At 38.7% G+C, this 24,808-nt stretch overlaps 2 protein-coding genes across 6 annotated transcripts in view; one reads left to right on the top strand and one right to left on the bottom strand.

The window, feature by feature from the left end:
* Nucleotides 1–2,713: 2,713 nt before the first annotated feature.
* LOC138970869 (uncharacterized) overlaps nt 2,714–24,808 on the top strand; it is a 47,408-nt gene continuing 25,313 nt past the window's right edge. For 3 of the 5 annotated variants that reach the window (XM_070343436.1, XM_070343434.1, XM_070343431.1), the window contains exons 1-2: nt 2,714–2,794; nt 15,244–16,972. In XM_070343436.1, the coding sequence (XP_070199537.1) occupies nt 15,253–16,972 (1,720 nt within the window). In that variant the 5' untranslated portion in view covers nt 2,714–2,794; nt 15,244–15,252. Of the gene's footprint in view, nt 2,795–15,243; nt 16,973–24,513; nt 24,808 lie in introns of those variants that run through there. The other 2 variants (XM_070343435.1, XM_070343433.1) reach the window with 2 other exon arrangements.
* LOC138970871 (glycoprotein 3-alpha-L-fucosyltransferase A-like) overlaps nt 12,596–24,808 on the bottom strand; it is a 111,055-nt gene continuing 98,842 nt past the window's right edge. The window contains exon 4 of the transcript XR_011457090.1: nt 12,596–13,212. The gene's annotated coding sequence lies outside the window, so the exon portion shown is untranslated. The remainder of the gene's footprint in view (nt 13,213–24,808) is intronic.

The raw sequence follows: 24,808 nt of genomic DNA, 5'->3' as shown, positions 1-24,808 counted from the left end.
ATGCACCGAGTGCTTTCATTACAAAATTTAAAGCCAAACCAAGCCGAAAATTCAACGTCCCCATTCCGCGGATAGATCTCTTTAAATCAAGTTTAGCTTATTCTGGCAGCGTTTTGTGGAATTCTCTCCCGGAATCAGTTCGAGTCCCAACAAGTCTCAATACTTTCAAAAAACACCTCTCATTACATTTAATGTCAAATTACGAAAAGTCACAGTGATGGAAGACTTCGTTCTGATTATTTTCATATTGATCATATCTGTCCATAAAGCATCAGTGTTTCATAACGCAAGAATGTATGTATAGCCTACAACGTGTATATAGCCATGTGAATAGTTTTTCTGACTTTTTTTTTATTTTCATTTTTTAAAAAAAATTTTTTACTGTCATGCTTATCTTTTGTAATTGTTTTACGTTTGTATATATATATATATGTATTTAAGATTAGAATAGTCCCTCTCTGGGCGAGGGCTGGTTGAAAAGAAGCTCGTTTATATTGCTTATGCCACAACCCTCGTAAAATAAAATTTGATTTGATTTGATTTGATTTGATTTGATTTTATCTCTCTCTCTCTCTCTCTCTCTCTCTCTCTCTCTCTCTCTCTCTCTCTCTCTCTCTCTCTCTCTCTCTCTCTCTCTCTCTCTCTCTCTCTCTCTCTGTAGTACAGCTCTTTCATCACTATGTGATAACTGGTTATCGGAAATAAATCGTTCGGACATATCAGGGGCTGTATTTCTTGATTTTAAGAAAGCTTTTGATCTTGTAGATCACACATTACTTTTACATAAACTCGCATTGTACGTGAACAATCCCGCAACGTGTTCATTCTTTAAATCATATCTTGTCAACAGAACACAGTATATTTCTATAAACGATAAAACATCTCCCAAAGGATGTTTAAAGAGTGGAGTCCCCCAGGGGTCAGTTTTAGGGCCTATTTTGTTTTGTGTATTCATTAATGACCTCCCCCTTCATATATCTAATTCCAAAGTTAAAACGAAATTTTTTGCAGATGATTCGACGCTTCACACAAGCTGTAGGACTGTTCAAGAAATTGAAATTTCCTTACAGTCTAGTCTGAATGAAGTCAACAGTTGGTGTAACCAGAATGTTATGATAGTGCACCCAGGAAAGACAAAAAGCATGATTATTACAACAAGACAAAAACACCAGTCACGACCTCTTAAGTTTAATCTTTCTCTGGAATCACAACCTGTTTAGCAGGTAACGGAACATCGTGTTTTGGGTGTGATAGTCGATCAAGAATTAAAATGGCAATCTCATGTACATTATATTTGTCAAAAAGTATTCAAGAATTTGTTTCTGCTATCAAAGTTAAAGCAATATGTTGATATCGCAACACTAAAGCTATTTTATCATGCCCACATCTTATCCCATATTAATTACGCATCAACTCTTTGGGATGGCGTCTCTCATGAAAAAGTTAAACTCTCTACATCGTCGGGCAGCTAAAATCATGTTAAATGGTCCACAATTATCAGCTGATTTGAAGTTAAAGAATCTAAACTACCTGCCGCTAGTTAAACAGTTACAGTTTAATAAGACTGTAATGATGTATAAAGTATATCATGGCGAAGTGCCCATCTATATTCAGGACCTATTTCACAGAGTCACCGAAAGGTACGGGTCTATCAATTTTCTACCACCAATACCCAGGATTGATTTGTTCAAAACTAGTCAAGCCTTCTCTGGCGCTATGGTGTGGAACTCCATTCCGTCTGTAATAAGATCATTAACCTCACTAAAGAGTTTTAAACAAGCTCTGCATAATTATTTTATGTCTACCTAGATGGCTATACTTGTCTTAACATGTGCGGCAAGTAGCTGTCAACAATTGGCAAAGCTTTATGAATTTCACAAATATGTTCTTTATTATGTATTATGTGGAATTTATGTTGCGATTTTCCATCATCATCATCAACATCATCATCATCATCATCATCTTCATCATCATCATCATCATCATCATCAACATCTTCATCATCATCATTTACACCATATAATCATTATTAGCATTAGTGTAAACGTTGGTATCGTGTGAATTTTACCGTCGATCACTTTACATGTGTAACCTCAATTAACATATGTTGCATGTTTCGCTTTTGATTTGTATGTTGCTTACTTTGTCATTTTGTTGTTTCTGTTTATTTGCTTGTTTGCTTATTTGTCGATTGTTTGCTGGTTTGTTCGTTTACTTTGTTTATTTGTCATGTTGCTTTATTTGTTTATCAGTCATTTATTAGACATTTGTTTTAGAAGTAAGGACCGGTTGTAATCGGGGAGATTTTCTGATATAAAATAAAGAAAAAAAAAGGCAAACACAACATGTGTGAGAACCAACAGGAATGGCCAAATCTCAAAATGTGTCAGATATAGTTAGACCATACATAATATGGGACCATAATATGGGAAATAACCTCAAGTGCGCATCGCAAGTCCTCTTCAAAACAATTTATCTCCCTTCTGATTAATATTTATTAGGTGTTAGCGCCCTCTATAAATCAAATGTCTTTGTTCAATCAAAATCAGGCTTCTTCGGCAGACTGGCTTTCTGGAGTATCTGATAGCAATTGCAAGAAAAAAATAACACACACACCAGCAACTCCAGGTGACTTTTTATGCCACTTAACACTAAAATATGGAAAAATAACTGTTATTGACAAACTCGCAAGGGAAGGAACTCTGATACGTCACAAGCGCCATCATGGTCGACCTCATTGTTGAGCGCGGTGCGTAGAGCGAAGATACTGTGTGTTTAAAATTCTTTTCTTCAGGTAAACCAGTTCAGATGTACATTTTAATGCACATAACTAATCTCCTCTAAAATAGGTACATTTTAACTGGACGATTTTCTGTTGTTATAGAGACAGAACGGAAAAGGATGCTTTTCGTCGGTTTGCAAAAGAAACGACGCGGTCGCAAGTTGGATTCGGAGGGATAGTGTGGTGTAAATGGGTAAAATTCGGTGCAAAGTGAATGCATTTCATTGTGGTTTAATACGTGGTGGTGTGTTTAATGGTATCAGGAACAGGCACTGGTTTAGTTGTTGTTGATCGATGTTTCCCGATTTCTGAATTAGTCTGTGACCACATCGCCGAAGCTCAAGAGATTGTTTGCCATTTCCGACAGACTACAATTACCATTTACAAATTACACGCAATATTAATGGCGATCATTTATTTTTGGTGCGAGTTTCACAACATTTTCATTTCAGGTAAATCGAATGAACCGGAACATGTGTCAAAACGTCCAGGAACTCGGCGAGCAGATGTGACAGTGTAGAAATGGTAGTCAAAATCAATGTACCAATGGCCGCTTGCTCAAGACCGCTGGTATTGCTTTGAGTCACATGCTCAACAGATGTTCCACAATTGAACTGTTGATGAATTTTCTTCTGTACCACGTCTCCGTAGAATAACTTTACATATGCAGGGTTAAATCAGCTCTTTACGGCATTCAAGAACTAAAATTTGATTTGGTGAATTGTTCTACTCCCACTCGATCACACTCAGTCTATTCTTTGGTTTTTGAATTCTCCCATAATGCCCTGACGCATGTTTCTTCAGGCGAGACTTGCTCGAAGCTAGCCTCTCACTGAGCTAGGATGCGAGAGTAAATATGAAACGGTTTGATGGCTAGCTACGCAAGAATTAAAACACCATTGGTTGGCGGCCATTTTTCTTGCAGAGCGAGCACCTCCAACTCCAAGGCATGCTAGCGTTCTCTCGGGAAATTTTACCGTTCCTTGCGACCAAGAAATGGTACTTCCTCGCTTCAATCGCCAATTCTCGTCTTAAAGAAGCAGGGGGACTTAATAGTGCTTTGTATCGAAACTTACTACTTCTGTGTCACTGGACATGGTTTATGGTATCATGATAAATGCCTCCATCATATACCCCTTTGTCACGCGGTTTGTGAAAGGCCGTGGCTTGAAAACCAACAAATTGGTTAAGGAGCACCAAGGCTTCCGAAATATGTGTCGGTTAGCCCCCAGGCTTTAGAACTAGCGAGTCGGTAACAGATCCCCCAGGCTCGAGAACCAGCACTCTTGACAAGCTATCAAAAATTGAAGGTTCCTCTTTTAGTCTTCAACTAGGACCAATGAGTCGTTCATAAAAAAATTTTAATGTTGAGATGCAATGAACTGTGGTTTATGTTTTTGCATTGTAAATTTTGATTAGATGTTTTAACATACTATCAGAGACCGGGAATTGATGTGTGTATAGATAATAGAGTGATTCAGAGAAAACTACTCGAACGATCTGCATGCAACTTTTACCTAAAATTCTTCCAGTTGGTACCCCCAGATGTTTTTCTCTCATTTTTTTTTATAAATAAATGCAGGGGTGGGATTTCTTCCGTCCCTGACGGAAATCCGTCCCAGGAAGAATTTTGGATACAGCTGTTGTTTACACTCCGTTCTGTGAACAGAAGGTCAACTGCCTTTCACCAATACCAAATTGACCAACATGGAGCAGCTATGTCATGTCATCCTGGCGAATGTGGCATCTTAGTTGCTATCTATTTGAAATCTCTGCTCAACCACAACTTTATATACCCCACTTGCAGGGATTCAGAGACCTTCAGTGGTGTGGTAGAAAAAAAATTTGCATTCCTAATCTGTGAACCAGTGGTATTTACATTGATACATTGAGTCCTTTAGAAAGTTTGCAAGTGAAACACACTTAATTTATACATAATTTCTCTTATAGTTCAAGCTATGATTCAACAATAATTTTAGAATATAACTCCTGAAATGATGAATTGAAAAGCAGCATCAGAGGACTGTGTATAGCATCAGCAAGGGATATAACTCTGGCGGTTTCTGTTTTTGTCTAAACCTTCTTCTTTTATAACCTGAGCAGTTAGCCCTTTGAAGGTGTCTAATTGAAACAAACTGACTTGAAACTTGTTTCTCATTTGGTTCAAGCTATGGTTCAACAATTATTTGAGAATATACCACCTGCAATGATAAAATCATAAGCTACAAGTACAAGTGAAAATGTGTAGTACAAGGGAGGTGACTGTTATTTTTGTGTTTGCTTTGTTTGCATGGCAATTTTCCTTTAATGCAGTAAACATTTGTTTTAACCCTTTACCACCTGACCCAAAGTCAAGCTATCCTTATCTGATTCCTGGACGATTTGGAAAAATCACAGTTCAAGATCGGTTGATCGCATGTTGTTGATCTAACCATAGAGCTATAAGCACAGGTCCATGATCTAACGACCAAAGCAAACCGGAAGTACGTCACCGCGCCTCCACTTCGAAGTACTACATCCGTTTGATCGCGAAAGTGAAAGTGCGTGACAAGGTGTGTATCGGGCGGAATAGGGCGATTCAGGGAACGCATAAGGCACTTCCTCCGGGCGGAATCGGGCGATTCAGGTGGTAAAGGGTTAAACAAAGACAAAAGTAGGTGATGAAATCAAATACCTTCAAGTTTACAAGATTTTTTAATTATGTGCATCTCCAATTTTAATTTTTTTGTTTAAGCCGCTCCTAAAACCCTTCTTGAAATTTGTTTACCACTTGTTTTTGTAGACCCCCTAGCAAGAGTGATGCAGCCAAACACCTTCAAGTATAGAGGTTTTTGATTTTGTGCATTCATCCCCACCCACCCACCCCCCCCCCCCCCCCCCAAAAAAAAAAGGGAAACAAAGTGTGTGCTGTTTTCAGTTTTAAAGCCAGGAGATGCTCAAATAGCAACTCTTGAATTGCTAAAAATTCACTTTCAGCTGGTTAGTTACAAAAACCTTCAAGTTTACAAGATGTTTTACTTTTGTGCATCTCCAATTTTAAGATTTTGTTTAAGCTTATAGGAGCTTCTATAAACCCTTCTTGAAATGTGTTTACCACTTGTTTTTTAGACCCCCTAGCAAGAGTGATACAACTCATAACTCATAACTCATAACATTTTATTGATCCAACCAAACATCTTCAAGTATAGAGGTTTTTGATTTTGTGCATTCTCTCCCCCCACCCCCCCCCCCCCTCCCCCACATTTGTTGTTGTTTGTTTGCTGTTATCAGTTTTAAAGCCAGCAGAGGCTCAAATAGCCCCCTCATGCTCAAATAGCCCCCTCATGAAATGCTAAAATTAATTTTCAGCTGGTCAGTTACAAAAACCTTCAAGTTTACAAGATGTATACATATCATGCATCTCCAAAAAGCTTGTTTGTTCTAAAATTTACAAGTCAGGAGAGGCCACCTAAAATGCTAAAATTCATTTCGGCTGGGGGGCGCTGCCCCCCTAGACCCCCCAGCAAGGGCGCTGCCCCTGCACCCCGCCGGAGCCTTAGCGGCCTCTGGACCCCGGCCTTCCAAAATGTTCAGTCCTGGCAACATTTTGGGCTCCCACCCATGTAAATGTCTTCGATGACAATATATTCGTCTTTTACTGTTTTACTTTTTGTCAAAACTAAGGCAGCACTGTTGCCTCCTCATTTTTGACTCGCATGCGAAGCAAAAGTGAGTCTATGTACTCACCCGAGTCGTCCGTCCGTCCGCCCCCCCCCCCCCCCCCCCCCCCCGTCCGTCCGTCCGGCCGTCCATCCGGAAAACTTTAACGTTGGATTTTCTTGGACACTATTAAGTCTATCAACACCTGATGGTGTATGGTTACAAGATCTCAAAAAACATGTGCGGCAACTTGACCTCACTTCAAGTTCAAGGTCACAGGGGCCGTAATTGTCTTAAAAACGACCATTTTTCACATTTTGTATACATATTTTGAAGTGACCTTGACCCTGAACTATGGAAGATAACTGTTTCAAACTTAAAAATTATGTGGGGCACATGTTATGCTTTCATCATGAGACACATTTGGTCACATATGATCAAGGTCAAGGTCACTTTGACCCTTATGAAATGTGACCAAAATAAGGTAGTGAACCACTAAAAGTGACCATATCTCATGGTAGAAAGAGCCAATAAGCACCATTGTACTTCCTATGTCTTGAATTAACAGCTTTGTGTTGCATGACCTTGGATGACCTTGACCTTGGGTCAAGGTCACATGTATTTTGGTAGGAAAAATGTGTAAAGCAGTTCTTAGTGTATGATGTCATTGCTAGGTTTAGTTATTTGACCTTGACCCTGAAGGTCAAGGTCATGTAAAGGTCAAGGTCAAGCATGTGAGTCGTATGGGCTTTGCCCTTCTTGTTCTATCAAAGTGTCAGGATAGGCAAAAAAAGGTTTGTACATTTTTCTAGAATTGCTGATGACTGTTGGTTCCCAAGCCACTCAATTAGCGAAAGGCACTCACAGTCACACAATAACTCGCATTGTGTAGGGTTATATTAAGTAGGGATGTACCTTGATTTTTTGGCTACCGGCCAAGGGAAGTCAACAATTTGAACTGGCCCACCAAATTCCGAACCCAACTGGATTTCTAACAACCACTTCCGCGGCTAGTAGTAGTACCCACATACCTCGCATGACAAACACACACACAAAAGATGTACATTATGACTAATAATGCATAGCCATTTTCCATACCACCAACACACAATAGACATAAAATGATAAATATAGCAAACATATTGTATGTTTTAATAGTTAACCTTTGTTAAAAAAACAAAAACAATGGAAGAAGCCTTGAAGAAACAAGCAATACAAAACAACTTGCAAAACAAACTTAACATCCTGATAGGTTAAGCTTAGCTTCTGGTAATTTATGCCAACATTTGAAGTGGGTACACTAATATTTCGCTGGTAAGCAACTTGGATGATTGTGTTTTAATTTATTTTGCGAGAATCATTTTGCCACGAAATATATAGAATAAAGCAGGAACAAAAACTAAGAAAGCATGGAAAAACTATTGCGGTCTGCTGTTTACACTGCTTTTTTCACACACCCAAAAAGCAAAACATTTTATTTGTTCGGTTTTTATGTCCGTCTAGTGTAGATCTGTGGCTTTGTTCAAAATAAGAAAGTACAGTGAAATATTTTCTCTGGCTAGTAACATTTCAGAGGCACTGGCCTTCAGCATATATGTGAGACTTTCAGGTTTCTGCTGCGAGTGACTAAGGCGCCATTTCCATTCTGGTACCACCACTCTTACTCTGACACCACCTTTCTCACTCTGGCTCTGGTCTGGAGAGCACTCAAGCACACAGCATGTGGGCATTCCTGCTCCTAATAGCTTTTGTCCATGCTAGCCAGCCACAGATTGTAGAGTTTGAGAAAAAATCAGATGGCAAGACGTAATTGCAAACATATCAATGATGCAACAAAACGTGACTAAAGTCTATTTCTTGTGTAGAATGGATGCGGTAGGACCAGCTTTACAACAATGCTCTTCGGTTTGTTGGTTTATCTGGTTTGCCAGGTGTCGAAAGATTTCAGCAGGTAGAGCTTTGAAACTCCACACTTTCAAGTTTCATTAGTTTCAGGGGTTGATGAGCTCCAGCCAAGTCGGGATGACCCTCATCAAATTTGAACGTCACAGTCCCAGCATGGTTAATTAAGTTAAAGTTAAATACCCCCTCCTTACCACTGGGAAGGTGTGTTGAGAGAATGTTCAGAGTTGCCAACTGTTACACTTCAGCGTAGCATGCTACATTTTAAGACAAATTGCTACACTAAAACAAATAATCACAAGCATGCTACAGTTTGCTCTTTCTTGTGAGTCCTGGTATTCAATTTTGATTTACTTCGTGAAGCAGTCAGAATATAGGCCATAAAACATTGTCCACACTGTACAGTTACAGTGCGATACTCTCTAATAGGCATTATTGTTCCTGCTTTCAAAACAAACAAATTAGAAATAAAATTCGGGTTTGGGCCAGAATTTGTTCAATGGGTGACTGTGTTAATGAACGACACGGTTAGCTCAGTGCAGTATTGTGGATGGTTGTCTGATTTTTTTGATGTGAAAGCCGGGATTCGTCAAGGGTGCCCGTTTTCATGTTTGGCCTTTGTGCTGGCCATTGAATTGTTGGCATCAAAAATAAGACAGTGTAGACGTATTAAAGGAATCTCGTTATGGAACAATGTTGATATTGCAACTGTTATTAAAATTGCTCTGTATGCAGACGATATCACCCTTTTTTTAAAGGATGAGATTGATATGTATTATGCACTTGAAATAATGAATGACTTTTCTAGCTTTTCAGGCTTAAGGATACATAAGAGAAAGTCTGAGGCGATGTGGTTGGGTAGTAGAAAACATTGTGATGAAACATTTTATAATTTTGTTTGGAAGAAAAAGTTGAAGATTTTGGGTGTATATTTTTGTAATGATAAGAGTGCTTCTTTGGTAGAAGATAACTGGACTGGAAGAATAAGGAATATTAAGCGATTGATTTGTGCATGGGAGAAGCGAAATTTGAGCATTGTAGGGAAAATATGTATTGTGAAAACGTTTTTAATCTCACAATTTGTGTATATTATGCAAGCGTTTGTATTACCTGACTGTGTTTTGAATGAAGTCAATACCTTATTGTTTAGATTTTTGTGGCGAAAAAGAGATTGTAATCGGAAGGCCTTTGAAAAGGTGAAAAGAAGCGTTTTATGTTTTGAAATTGAAAAAGGTGGTTTAAAAATGATCGATATTAGGCAAATGCAAATTTCCTTTTTATTACAATGGGTTTCACAACTGACTACATCAAATGAAAATGATAATTGGAGTTTCACTCCAAAGATGATGTATTTGCGTTTTGGAAAGCATTTTGAATGTTTCTTATCGAATGTAAACAGTGCAAGATTTAAAGGGTTAGACCTAGTGAAATCACACTTTTGGAAAGCAGTATTAAAATATTGGCTGGATAATAACCACTACGATCGTGGGGCAGTCGGGCCGACTTTATTATGGAATAATGCATGCATAACGTATAGTGGCAAAGTTTTATTTTTTGAAAGTTGGATACAACGAGGTGTATTGGTATTAACTGACATTGTACGTTCGGGAGACATATCATATCAAGACATTTGTGATTTGATTGGATATTCGCCAAACCGAATTCTTGAATATAATGTTGTAAAGGCTGCTGTGTCATTATTTATGAGGAAAAATGTTGTAAATATGACTGATGATGTTTGTATTACCTTACCACTGATTAACAGCAAAAATGTGTTAAGTGCCAGAGAATATAGGAAAGAGATTATTAATATGAAAACAGATGTACCATGTTCCGGAGGATTTTGGAAGAGAAAGTTTAATGTAGAAATTGATGAACGATCTTGGATAGTTGCCTATCAGTCAACACAAGAGACTAGATTAAGAGTTTTACACTGGAAAATTATGCACAACATTTATCCGACCAACATTCTCCTGTGTAAAATGAAAGTAACGGAAACTAATAAATGTAATTACTGTTGTGATGTAACTGATTTCATTGAACACTTCTTTTTTGAATGCCCGGTTGTATACAAATTCTGGAAGTTTATTGAAGAATTTATTTTTCGTACTTTAGAAATTAAGATTATTTTGAAAGTTAGTGATGTTTTATTTGGTATGCATTTTGTAATGGTGAAAAAGGCAACTATGTATAAATTGAACCACATTATCTTAATCGGAAAGATGTGCGTTAGTATATATAAAAAACCAAATTCGTTTTTACCGTTGGAAAGTATTTTTAATAGGCAGTTACAGATGAGAAGCATTTTTGTGTGAGTGTTCGAAGAGCAAAACGTTAAAAAAGTTAGCTTGTTGTACTCGATAAGTTGTATTTAATTCATTGTATGAAATATTGTTAATTGTTGTTATTTATTTGAATAAAAAATTTAAATAAAAATAAATATAAAAAATATATATATAATTCTTTCTCGAAATCGCATAAATGCGGACGTACAAATACATTTCGGACAATGCTGCTCGTAAACACCATGACTGTGCTGCGCTGAATATTGAAAAAAAATTCTAAATTGTTACACTTGAGGCTTCACAAGGGTTGGCAGGTCTGAGTGTTCGCTTCTATTCTTTTTTGTGTATGCGTTGTGTTTCTTACATTTACCGTATTTGACGGATTACAAGACGCACCGTTTTATAAGCCGCACCCCCGACTTTTAAAAAAAAAAATTGGGACGAGCCACGTATAGGCCGCGTCACTATATTAGCCGCCGTCGAAAAAAATATAATGAGATCGTGTCAATCAATCAAAACAACCAGGCAAACGAAAGTACGGTATTTGGCGAAATCGGCTCCGAGAATAAACAAGTGAAACAAAGAAGAAAAGTGGAAAAGTTCGAAGAAAAATATCACACACACAATTTGTAACCAACACACACATGTAGTCCCGCCCGGAATAAGCTTTTTTGGGATGATTTACGACTTTTGCGCACATTTCGAGCAGAAGACGAAAACACAACATGGCGGCTCTCGCTCCTCCAGCTATCGCGAGACACAAAAAAACGAAATCTCACGCGCGCGAGATCCTGATACATCCGGTGTTTCTCTGTACGCTATCTTGTCACGATGACTTGTTGACAAACGAAGATTCGCGAAAGAAAGAGAAAAGCGCCGAGTCTTGAGTAGAGAGCCGGTAATCGCCAATCGAGCGAAATGAAAATCCGCGGCGACTTCCATTAGGTGAATGCTATTCAAGTTTAGGTAACGTTTTTTCCGCATCTTTTTATAAGCCGCAATGCGATTTTTGACTCACATGCGAAGCAAAAGTGAGTCTATGTACTCACCCGAGTCGTCCGTCCGGACGTCCGTCCGTCCGTCCGGAAAACTTTAACGTTGGATATTTCTTGGACACTATTCAGTCTATCAGTACCAAATTTGGCAAGATGGTGTATGACGACAAGGCCCCAAAAAACATACATAGCATCTTGACCTTGCTTCAAGGTCAAGGTCGCAGGGGCCATAAATGTTGCCTAAAAAACAGCTATTTTTCACATTTTTCCCATTTTCTCTGAAGTTTTTGAGATTCAATACCTCACCTATATATGATATATAGGGCAAAGTAAGCCCCATCTTTTGATACCAGTTTGGTTTACCTTGCTTCAAGGTCAAGGTCACAGGAGCTCTTCAAAGTTGGATTGTATACATATTTTGAAGTGACCTTGACCCTGAACTATGGAAGATAACTGTTTCAAACTTAAAAATTATGTGGGGCACATGTTATGCTTTCATCATGAGACACATTTGGTCACATATGATCAAGGTCAAGGTCACTTTGACCCTTATGAAATGTGACCAAAATAAGGTAGTGAACCACTAAAAGTGACCATATCTCATGGTAGAAAGAGCCAATAAGCACCATTGTACTTCCTATGTCTTGAATTAACAGCTTTGTGTTGCATGACCTTGGATAACCTTGACCTTGGGTCAAGGTCACATGTATTTTGGTAGGAAAAATGTGTAAAGCATGTGAGTCGTATGGGCTTTGCCCTTCTTGTTTTTTATATTTAGTCAAGTTTTGACTAAATATTTTAACATCGAGGGGGAATCGAAACGAGGGTCGTGGTGTATGTGCGTGTGTCTGTCTGTCTGTCTGTGTGTGTGTGTAGAGCGATTCAGACTAAACTACTGGACCGATCTTTATGAAATTTGACATGAGAGTTCCTGGGTATGAAATCCCCGAACGTTTTTTTCATTTTTTTGATAAATGTCTTTGATGACGTCATATCCGGCTTTTCGTGAAAGTTGAGGCGGCACTGTCACGCCCTCATTTTTCAACCAAATTGGTTGAAATTTTGGTCAAGTACTCTTCGACGAAGCCCGGGGTTCGGTATTGCATTTCAGCTTGGTGGCTTAAAAATTAATTAATGACTTTGGTCATTAAAAATCTGAAAATTGTAAAAAAAAAAAAAAAAATTATAAAACGATCCAAATTTACGTTTATCTTATTCTCCATCATTTGCTGATTCCAAAAACATATAAATATGTTATATTCGGATTAAAAACAAGCTCTGAAAATTAAATATATAAAAATTATTATCCAATTTTTTTTTTCGAAATCAATTTAAAAACACTTTCATCTTATTCCTTGTCGGTTCCTGATTCCAAAAATATATAGATATGATATGTTTGGATTAAAAACACGCTCAGAAAGTTAAAACGAAGAGAGGTACAGAAAAGCGTGCTATGCAGCATAGCGTAACCACTACCCCGCTCTTCTTGTCAATTTCACTGCCTATGCCGTGAGCGGTGGACCACGAGTATACGGTCTTGCTGCGTTGCATTGCGTTCAGTTTCATTCTGTGAGTTCGACAGCTACTTGACTAAATATTGTATTTTCGCCTTACGCGACTTGTTTTTTTTTTAAGTCGCGGCTTGTCCGTCAAATACGGTAGTCAAGTTTTGACTAAATGTTTTAACAATAACATAGACTGGGAATCGAGTGGAGGGTGATACGTGTATTGTGTGTGCACGTGCATGCACAGCGATTCCTTGAGAACTTAAGACATCATATCTGGGTTTTTGCAAAGGTTGAGGTGACGTCATTTTTAACTCAAAAATGAGTCATATTGATTGAAATTTTGGTCAAGTAATCTTCGACTCGGTCTGGACTATGGGATTGCATTTCAGTTCGGAAGCTTAAAAGTTAATGATGAGTTTGTTAATGAAAATTGTCGCTAAAATTGAGTTTTCTATAACAGTCAACAGATTTGATTGTATTTGTATTCCTCATCAATTCCTGACTTCAGAAATATAACTTAGATATGTGACCCGCTCCAACAAAAGGATAACAAAGTCGCTGTGGCCGAACAGAGATAACAGCAATAAACCTGAGCCATGGCCAACATTTTGGATTTTGAGATTTTTGCATTTCTGCACTCTACCTATATGTTATATCTATTCTGTAAATATCAATTTCAAATTCGCTTTGCAAACATAATAAAAATGAGGTTTTATTGCACTGCAGACGCAAAATAAGCACCCTTTTAACCCCCAAATAATTGTTTCTTTCTTCACTTTTTTTTACTTAAAACAAATTTCATTTTCATTTTTTGTGATGCATATTGAAGAAAAGTTTACATGTAATCATTATAAGTCACTTTAAGCTTTAGAAGTTAAGCTAAAACCTGTTGCTAGGGATTTTTTGCAAATTTACTCCTGCGACCTTCACACCTGCTTTTCTCAAAATGGCCGCTTGAGTTTAAATCGCTATATCTCATCAATGCTAAATAATAGACACTTGTAGTAGGACCATCTGAAAGTTGGTTATCTTCACTTTCAAGGGATACCAAAAAGTCGAAATGTCAAAAATGATACTTTGTTATCCTTTTGTGGGAGTGGGTCACATATGTTATGTTCACTCTAAAAATGTGGTCACAATAAAAAAAAGATAGGTACTTCGGTTGCATACTTCGCGGAACAGGGCATAACCCTTCTCGGTCTTCGGCTTACATAGACTTCCTATATGGAGTCTGGATGATGACTGATTGTCATTGTTGACCTTTTAGTGTCAGGCCAATGTATTGCCTACCCCCCCCCCCCCCCCCCCGGTTAGGGGGAAGAATTTACCCGATGCTCCCCAGCATGTCATTAGAGGCGACTAACGGAATCTGTTTCTCCTTTTACCCTTGTTAAGTGTTTCTTGTATAGAATATAGTCAATTTTTGTAAAGATTTTAGTCAAGCAGTATGTAAGAAATGTTAAGTCCTTTGTACTGGAAACTTGCATTCTCCCAGTAAGGTAATATATTGTACTACGTTGCAAGCCCCTGGAGCAAATTTTTGATTAGTGCTTTTGTGAACAAGAAACAATTGACAAGTGGCTCTATCCCATCTCCCCCCTTTCCCCGTCGCGATATAACCTTCGTGGTTGAAAACGACGTTTAACACCAAATAAAGAAAGATGTATTGACTAAAGTATGTAATGTTAACACTTCATAAAACTTGTTTTAGATTTAACTCTTCACGTCCTTCACACATTTCCCTATTGCTAAGCCTCAGTCCTGTAAGGATTTGATGAGAAGGACCAGAAACTGGGTATCTTTGCGTTTTAACCTCTTCTGAACTATTTTATGTATAGATTGCATTCAAATGTCACAGTTTGATTGGGAAAAGCTTACTCTATGTGCCTGTACCAGTTTATTCAGTTTTGTGTGTTAAGTATGCTGCATACTTTTGCATAGGTGGGGTTTCGGGTAGCGTTTGCTGTACAGAATTCTGTACATGATTGTATCCCTATTTTTCAACCTCGTAGCCCCGGAAAGTCATAAATAAACCACAGCTTTAAGGTAGATCTATATTAAGATTCCAGTCGTCAAACTAATGTGCTTTTCTAATCTAATCTTCCTTTTGCTGTGATTTTCCTTTGTTCCAGGCTTTCACAATGCAGCGTGCAAGGGTATCGAACCATCCCTGCCATCGACTGAGCGTACCAGCAGCTAAGCGCTTCTGGTGTCGACACTGCATGATGGTTTTTGAAGACGCCATCACACGATGGCGTCACAGCCGCTCGTGCCGCTCAGGTGGTTTTGATAATTTTGTGCGACGTCGTGAGATAGAAACCCAGGCCCTGCAGAAGATGGCAGAAACACTGGACCCTGACATGATGACTCAGATGTCTGCACCTAGTGGAGAGGGAACTGCAGGTAACAGCAAGGATCTGTGCTGTTTTATTTGTAAGCAGCGCTTTGTGTCTTTGGACGAGATGAGGGAACATGTCAAGTACCCCTGCAATAAGCCAGTCGCTCTCCCACGCCCTTCAATGACGGTGTACATTGAAGAACCAACATTTGGCACTGGTATTCAGCAACACTACACAGATGGACCAGCAGTATCTCATTCTCGAGGTGAACAATGCTCTTCCACTGTCCCTCCTGTGTCTTCCTCTGCTGGCAATCCCCACCCAGTCACAGTCTATATGAATGAGTCAGAACATGGACACCCCGACAGTGAGGCCAAACCTACCAACATCTACGTCAATGAGAAAGGGGAGACCGTTATAGAGGTTGAAAATTTGGATCTTAACACGAAGAGTGGAGAGTTGTCCCTGGCCCATCTCCTGACTCAGTTGTCTCAGCAAGGCATTGTCTTTGACCAACAGCCCCAAGGTGAAACGGAGATCACCACCAGCCATCAGGAAGCTCAGGTTGTTCAGGAAAGTGCGCATGAGGTTGACTATAGTCAGCCCACAGCGGTGGATGCTGCCAACACCTTGACTCAGCTGGCAGGTTCAATGTACAGGGCCACCAGCAACCCACAGGATGCCTACACATACGCACCTCCCACGAAGCGTATCAAGGCAGAGGCTGAGGAGCTGCAGTATTCGCAGGAGCAGTCACAACATTTGCCTGTACATGCATACATACAGAAAGAGGAACTTCCAGAGGGAACTGATGAGGAAAAGTATATAATCTGCACAAGCGAATCTGAGGTAATCAGTGTTGTGCGTGCGAATAATGCATCGCCAGATGATTCCAACAGTGAGCCTATGTTCCGGAATGGTGCTGCTGATGATGAAAGTGAGAGTGAAACCAAACATGTCCATACCACAACAGCAGAAACTGTTATTTTTGAAGGCCACCCTGACCAAGGTTCACACTCACAGACGCTTATTGGAGCCAGTACAGACAATGGACCAGCTGAGGGTAGTTTTGCAGGCTCTCAGATGGTGATGTTACAAGCAGGACAAGTCCAGGTTGAGGCAACTCCCACAGGACAGTTGTTCAAAAGTGAGGACCCTACTGGTCAGCTTGTCATTGCACCACAGGGTGTCATTGGGGTTGAGGAAACAGGACAGGAAACGGTAGTTTCACACTTCCCTGGTCAGGAGAGCTCAGTGACAGTGGTGGACACTGACCATGCTGTCATAAGTCAGGAACAAAGTCTACTGGAGGGAAAAAGTAGTCTGGAGGCAGGTAGTAACATGGCAGTAGTTGCAGAAGATGCAGATTTAGGCCTGGTTGATGTCGGGGAAGAGCCAGTTAGGGTCAATGTCGAAGAAGATTCAGCTGCTGATCCTCCATTGCTGATACCGCAGATAGTCTCAGTAACGTCTGAAGCACCTCAGGTCACTCTGCAGCACACACAGGATCCAGACTACCAAGGTACAGTATAACTTAACTACAAGGGCTAAGGAAAATCCTTTTCTTTGGCAGAAATCCAAACAGATTGCTAGCAGCAGTCTCAATCAAGAATAAACAAGTTGCATGATAAGGCCAAAAAAAAAAATAGTCTGTTTACGGTAACCCGACCGACCCTATTTTTTTCGCGCGACCCTAGACTTTTTTTGGCATTTGGGGGAGAAAAAAAAAATCTTGTTTTTTTTGCAAAATAACGTAAAAATATGGTTTTTTGGGAAAAAAAAAAATCCCGACCTACCGACCCTGTTTTTTAGGCCTATGTTACCGTAAACAGACCTTTTTTTTTTTTTTTGGCCTAATACGATTTAGTCAATCTGTCAAATTCACAGAATTAATCTGAACTGCACTGACTGCCAATACCGGCTCTGCGTCCGAGAAGCGCTGATGTTCTTGTGGAAAGCGTGGCCGCTGATCACTTTCAGTGACAAGCCAATATTATAGCGCATTAGCAAAACAGGAAAACGCGCTTTTTTCATTTTTTTTTCTTTCTGAGCTTGATTTGTATTCAAACATAGTATTTCTATATATATATGGCCAAGAATCTGTCAGTGTGTCCAAAAAGTGTTACACAAACACCATTTTTACATTTAGTCAAGTTATGACTAAATGTTTTAACATAGAGGGGGGGAATCGAGACGAGGGTCGTGGTGTGTGTGTGTGTGCGTGTGTGTGTGTAGAGCGATTCAGAGTAAACTACTGGACCGATCTTTATGAAATTTGACATGAGAGTTCCTGGGAATGATATCCCCGGACGTTTTTTTTTTTTTTTGATAAATGTCTGATGACGTCATATCCGGCTTTTTGTTAAAGTCACACCCTCATTTTTCAATCAAATTGATTGAAATTTTGGCCAAGCAATCTTCGACGAAGGCCGGACTTCGGTATTGCATTTCAGCTTGGTGGCTTAAAAATTCATTAATGACTTTGGTCATTAAAAATCTGAAAATTGTAAAAAAAAAAAATTTAATAAAACGATCCAAATTTACGTTCTTCTTATTCTTCATCATATTTGGATTAAAAATAAGCTCTGAAAATTAAAAATATAAAAATTATGATCAAAATTAAATTTTCGAAATTTTAAAAACACTCATCTTATTCCTTGTCCGTTCCTGATTCCAAAAACATATAGATATGAGCCTGTGACAAAAGGTGCTCTGGAAAATTCACCAAAAGCATGAAAACTAGACATGTTTTTTCAGAATCTAAAGTTATTGGTGCTGAAAGTGTAATGTTTTAGAAAGGTAATTTTGCATATAAAAAGATAACTCATGCGCACACTTTTGAGAAACAGCACAATTTGTTACAAAAATTGGTCGGTGTTGGTTGTTACACTGGACTAACACAAGCATCTGCTGTGCAATGAAAAACCACTCATAGTTTGTAAACAAACTGTTTTATTTGAAAAGAAAGCTATCCTGACATGATACAATTTACATAAATTGTTATAAGTGATAATTTTAGTGGATATTTTGCAACCTTATGTTAGTCCATCGTAACAACCAACACACCCATACATGCAATCTTTTGAAAATAAAGGAAAAAACATACCTGCACTGTTTTCCACTTGTATTCATTCAAATTCATATCAATCTTGTGACTCATTATGTCATCTCTTTCACAAAACCTAGTTCGCAATTGCAAGTCAATGTTCAGACATACTGCCAAACAACTTTCCTTCCATTGTAACAATATGTCTTTTTATAAACTAAAAATACCTCTCTCTCCCCACAGAAAGTCGAAACCACAAAACAAATACAAAATCTCAACTTTAAAAAATCATCCGTGTCTGACTCCGCACTCATCTATCCACCCCTCCAGATCAAAACACTTTTTATATTGTAAACTTGTCTTTATGTATAGTAAAAAAAAAAAAATCCTAAAATTTAAACTCCAGGTGACATGGTTCTTGCACAAATCCAGCCATTAAAAAAGTGTATGCACATGCCACATGGTTAAAATAAAAAGTTAATCCTAAAATTTATATTGTAAACTTGTCTTTATGTATAGTAAAAAAAAAAATCCTAAAATTTAATATTTTCACTTGTCCACTTTTTAATTATCTCATTTGGAAACAATCTTTTTGTTTTGTTGGTCCTATGAAAACAAACATATACCTGAAAATAAATAACACTAAGAATATTTGCAGTCGCCAGCAAGCTCTGATATATGGCCTTAAGTCTGAAATGGTGTCCACAGCTGAAATAGCTGTGCAACCTTGGCTCTTACCTGATTTGTACATCAAAGAAAAATAAAATCCTTGTAAAGATTAATGAGACTTGTAAAAAAAAGTATGAAGTACACACCTAGAGAAACATTGTGTGCTCAGTTGTTGTTTTTAATGAAAATGTCGCCATTATCTGAAGTCAGCAGCACTACATTTTGGCCATTTTTTGTGACATGACCTTACATGTTGAAACATGGTCTACTCTGTCATATTTATGGGACAGAATGTCATGAATGACTTTTCACTGAGCCAGTAAAACTCAAATGTACCTTTGACAAAGCGAAGTTTTTGAACTTTGTCAGTGAGCCTGCAGAAAATGGGGAGACAAAATTTCACAGAAAGTTCATAACTATTTCCGTAAGACTTCATTTATGTTCACTGATCAGCTCTAAATAATAATTAAAGATTGAAACCTGATATATTTTTGTAAAAAAGTATTTTACAGTATGTTTTGCAGAGGTATAAAACATAAAAAGGGTTGTTTGACTTGTTTTTGCATGTTCAAAAGTAGTTTGAAGTTTACGTGCAGATTTTCTTGTGAAAAAAGAGTTATGAACTTTCCAACCTTTTGCCTTATAAAATGAGTAAATTGACTGGTTGGGGAACACCTAGCTTTGTAATGCATTTGGATCCACTAGCAGCAGTCACACTGAAAGTTTGCATCAAGTTCATTCATTGGTGTTTGAGTAATTGAGAAATAAAAAATTCTTGTGAGAAAGTTATGAACTTTCCTACTATCTCCACTGAGAGTGTTTTTTGTCCTTAAATGCTAGCCATGAAAGTTAAGGTTGTAGTGGAACAGCAATTTTGCATATAAAAGTACATTAGATTTAGATACTAAGCAATTTTTGTCACTTAAGTCAAGCAGTATGCTTTAGTTAGCCATTTTCTCTGTGTCTTGCGCACTATTTTTATGTGAGAGTTACTAACTCATGTCAAAACCCAAAATATATGTAAAATGACTTTTCAGTTTCCAAATTACACTGTACCATGATTTTCATCACAAAAAGAATCTACTGGCTGCTGACTGTTTCTTTCTGAAGTACTTAGCCGTTTTGTCATGAAGTTCATAACTTCACATAACTCAAGCTCATTTTTCAAGGGCGTGTTTAAAATAATTATTTGACTTTATCTGGACATTTTGTAAGAAGTTTTCTGAATATCAACCCTCAAAATTACATTTTGATAATTCCAGCATGAATCTGGGTTGACTGCACGGTGTACATAACTTCACATCAACTGACCCTCAGCCCCACGGTGTGAAGTTATGAACACATGCCATGAGTATGATTTATACACAATAATTAATTTACTACACTAAATCACTACCTCAAATGATGTGCTGCTCTTCTCCAGAGTAGGCTGTTACAGTTTGATGTCATTTTTATTTTAATTTACCAGCAGATTTTAGTACGTAGCTTTTCAGTTAAATAAATGATGTGAAGTTACAGCAGTCCCTCTCATGAACGGACACCCTTGGGCCATAGCAAAACTGTCCGTACATTGCAGGTGTCCGGTCACGGGAGGGGTGACCACACCACCCCCTCCCCCATACACTCACACAGAGACACACAAACAACAGGATTGAGTCTATGCTAATCACTTCTTGTTGCTACTAAACAATAACAATAAACTCCTAATACTTCTTTAAACGTTCTGTAAAAAGGATTTGTATGAAAAGTGTTGAAAAGAAGAGATCAAATAAATCCTCAAGGCAGTGAACACACTCACCATGCACTGACATACGAAAGCAGCCACACAAACACAGCACAGAGGAGCGTGTGCAGATGCTTTGCAAGAATAAGCTTGAAAACCAGTTTGAATAAATAGCAGCAGATAGAGCTGCATGTCATAATCAAGTAATTTATTTGTTTCTTGTCTGGCTTTAATGACTGCATGCCGATCATGTGGCATGGCAGTGACTTTTCACTCTTCAGTCGGAAATACACTGTACATAACACAGCTCCCACTCTCCCTCACTAATGCCTACCCCAAGCCGTGACAACTGATGCTTGGAAATTGTGTGGAAGAGTACACCTCTCTATTTCTCTCCAGTGCTCTTCCTGCTGACATGCGGTGACACCGGACACCCCACAGAGTTTAGCCAGCTAACCCTCCACCCCCCCCCCCTTTCTCTCTCTCACTCCCTCCAGCCATGTACTGTTGGGGGCTGTGGCCAGAGAGGCCAGCTGCACTGTTCACTCAGAGCAAAACCAGTTGACTGTGTCCTAACTTTTGACAAAGCAAGACAACTGAAGGGTTCATAGATTAGGCAACCGACTCACTGGTCAAGGCTGAGGGGAAACAAGAGTATCTTGTCAATGAAAGAGGTTACACACAGACACACGATGGGTACACGTGCACTCAAGTTATCAGTGACTGTCATCACACCATTGCGGCTGTGATCTTTGTACCAAGAGCCGGACTGCTCTGTTATCGATTTTGTTGTGGTGAAAATTTGACGATGGTCTGTCCGTACATTGGAGGTATGACCTGCTGTTGGGACCGAAAATGAGTGTCCGCGTCCACGTTTTGCAGGTGTCCGTTTAAGGGGGGGCAAATATAGAAGGAAAACACTCCGTGCCGAGCAAATGTGTCCGTACATGTCAGGTGTCCGCTCACGCCGGGGGCCGTACATTGCAGGGACTGCTGTATGAACACACAGTCAGCTGACATAAACACTAACTAAATAATGATTTCGGTAACAGTTTTCATGACTGAGTTTGGTTAAGTAAATCATTAAGTTGTTTAGAATTATTTGCAAGAGACTTTAGTTAGTTATTTTAGTATAAATGTGTGATTGATGTGAAGTTATGAACTTTCACAAGTTTCAAACAATTTGTTTTATTTTGGCAATTAAAATCTGATTTTGTAATATAAGTGCAGCTTTAGCCTATACTATAACTCTGTGTTCTCAGTTTGTCATTGTTTAGCAAATATATTATACAGTAACCGTACTAGAGACCAACATAACAAAAATTCTTGTGAAGTTATGCGCACGCTCACATTTTATGATTTTTGTTATCGTTTGTTTTCACAAATGTTTTACTTTTATTACTTAGTTGTATGTTGATTACAAAGAGTAGCTGGAGAGAAAATAAGATGACATATGCACTTTCTTACTTTGGTTTGAATTAGCCATAGTTTGTGATGTCACGGTGTGAAGTTATGAACTCCTAGGACATTCTAAAAAAACGTTCAGTTTCTGCCAACTCTTTGAGTCAGACAAACATTTTGGTGTATTGAAATCCTTTTGATGGTACTTTTCAAGCACATTTTGCACAAAAACAGCAAAATTGTAGATTTAATGATAACTTATGCCAATATTTGCTGTGAAAAAATTGTGACAATATTAATTTCTATAAATAATACAGATAACCAAAAAATCTTCTCCACACTTCATCTTCAAAAATTACCTTCATGTTCCAGCTCACCTTTTTCAGATTAAAAAACAAAACAAATTGTTTCCTGCCTGTATAAATTAAATTTATTATACCAATAAAAGTAAATTATGTGAAGTTATGAACTTCCCATTAATGGAGTTCACATCTGCATCATGCGTGGCCAAAACAAGTTTAACTTGCTTGAAATGCAAAGTAATTTGCTGTAGCAATTTGCTCAGATGTCTAAAACAGACCCAATACATGTAGCAACAATGATTTAACAAGTCTAAATTTTGTGACGGTGTGAAGTTATGAACTCCTGCAAACTTTTAAACCTGAATCTGTGAAGTGATCAAACATGAGTTTTCTTAAATCATAGCTGTTCCTTGCGTATTTATGCTCTAAAATACATCTCTATTTTCAAAACAAAGAAAATGTTCATTTTTAAAATTGATTTTGTATGTCACAAAAATGGACACCTATTCTGACTTTGGGCCATATAAATAAAGACCTACCAGAAGCACCACTAACACACCAACTCACAATACCCCCCCCCCCCCCCCCCCCCTAAAAAAAATCCCAACTGCAACAGCCAGGAAGACAAGTTATGGAAGGCAAGCAAAATCCACATCCTAAAACGTGTAGTCTCCATGAATTCGGTGGGGGAAAGGGGAACATTCCGTGTAGCGCGTACGTACGCCACTTTACACATCCGGTCAGAACCAGTGTTTTGTGTAAACATACGTACGGGATGTGACCAACTAAAGCACAGGTGTTCGGCATTTTTAATTTCAGCAAAGTTGGTAACACTCAGGCCTTCAACATATATCACGCAAATCTTACATCAAAAAAGTTAAGAAACACTCGATTCGACAAAGACAGAAACGTACACTACTTTACACAACATCGATATGGTAAACTAACGTACGGCGGGTGAAAGTGACGAAGCTCGGAGATATCAACCCAAAATGCTTAATTATGGATGAAAGGAGTCAATTTTGAAAGCTTAGTGACAAAATATTCTGCAAACCGAACATTTTTCACCACCAACACTGAAAAGAGAAGAATTTTGAACTGTACGTTACAGCTGACACGAAAGCCTTGTAGTAAAGTAACATGCAATGAATCGAATCGCCAGATCGGGATGGAACGCGTGGTTTTCTTTACTCCCTGATAATGTTAACCATGCTACTTCCTAAAAAATGCTTTTTCATTAACCCTTTGAGTACCGGGAGGCCCAGGGCAGTACTGTTATGAGGATTCCATGACAAGGGGAATAACTCCGCAACACATACACACACATCACATGAAAAAAATCATAAAAAATCAATGTGTACTTACTTTTTTTAATTAGATGGTTGGAAAAATCCCTCTAACATTCTTCTTTCAGAAAAATACAACTTCATAAGGGTTTACATCACCATCAGTTCATTAAAAAAAAGGAAGAAGAGAAACTTCAACAATTGTACACCTAGCGTACCATCATATATCGGTTGCAAAGGCACACAACATCCAGAACAGTTCCTATGAATGGCAGTTTCTATTTGTAACTTCATCAAACTTGATGGGCAAATATGTCAGAGTATCATAATATGATCAGTTTCCTATAACTTTGTCATTTTGCAGATGAAAACATAGTCAAGTTTGCCGGAAAAAAGTTAAAGCTGAACAACAGAGAACCCACACAAAATTAGTTAGACACAGTTCTTGATCAGAATGGAGTCCTTGAATTCACTGGTTAATACTCTTGGACAAGTTCTGGTGAAACTGTGCAAAGCACTGTCCCTTGCACAAATGCACAGAACACACCGGACAACCCCACACGGTCTGCACGCCGTAACCTAGCCCAGTGCGCACCTTTGCCTTCTCACACACCAAACAGTTCTTCTTCCTTCCAGGCATGCGTGCGATGCCATGGGACAGGGGGTCTGCTGCTGTAGCCCCAGCCTGGGACACGGCTTGAATAGGTTTACGTCCCCTAACAGAGTTACCCTTGCACAGAGAGCGCAACACATCGAGACGGAACTTGATGTGGCGGTGCCCTGCCCTCGTCGGCGCTGGAAGATTACTTAACCTGAATAACAAAAAGGCATTAATCATTGCTGTTTGGAACAGCCACCAGCAGATGTAGCGCCACCACTTGACAGACGGCCGGCCAACAGGGTAGTAGGCATGCAACTGGTCCCCCAAATC

Source organism: Littorina saxatilis, linkage group LG7 (genome assembly GCF_037325665.1).
Source record: "Littorina saxatilis isolate snail1 linkage group LG7, US_GU_Lsax_2.0, whole genome shotgun sequence".
NCBI lineage: Eukaryota > Metazoa > Mollusca > Gastropoda > Littorinimorpha > Littorinidae > Littorina > Littorina saxatilis.
Note: the sequence above shows the minus strand (reverse complement) of the source record. Positions and strands in the feature narration are given on the sequence as shown.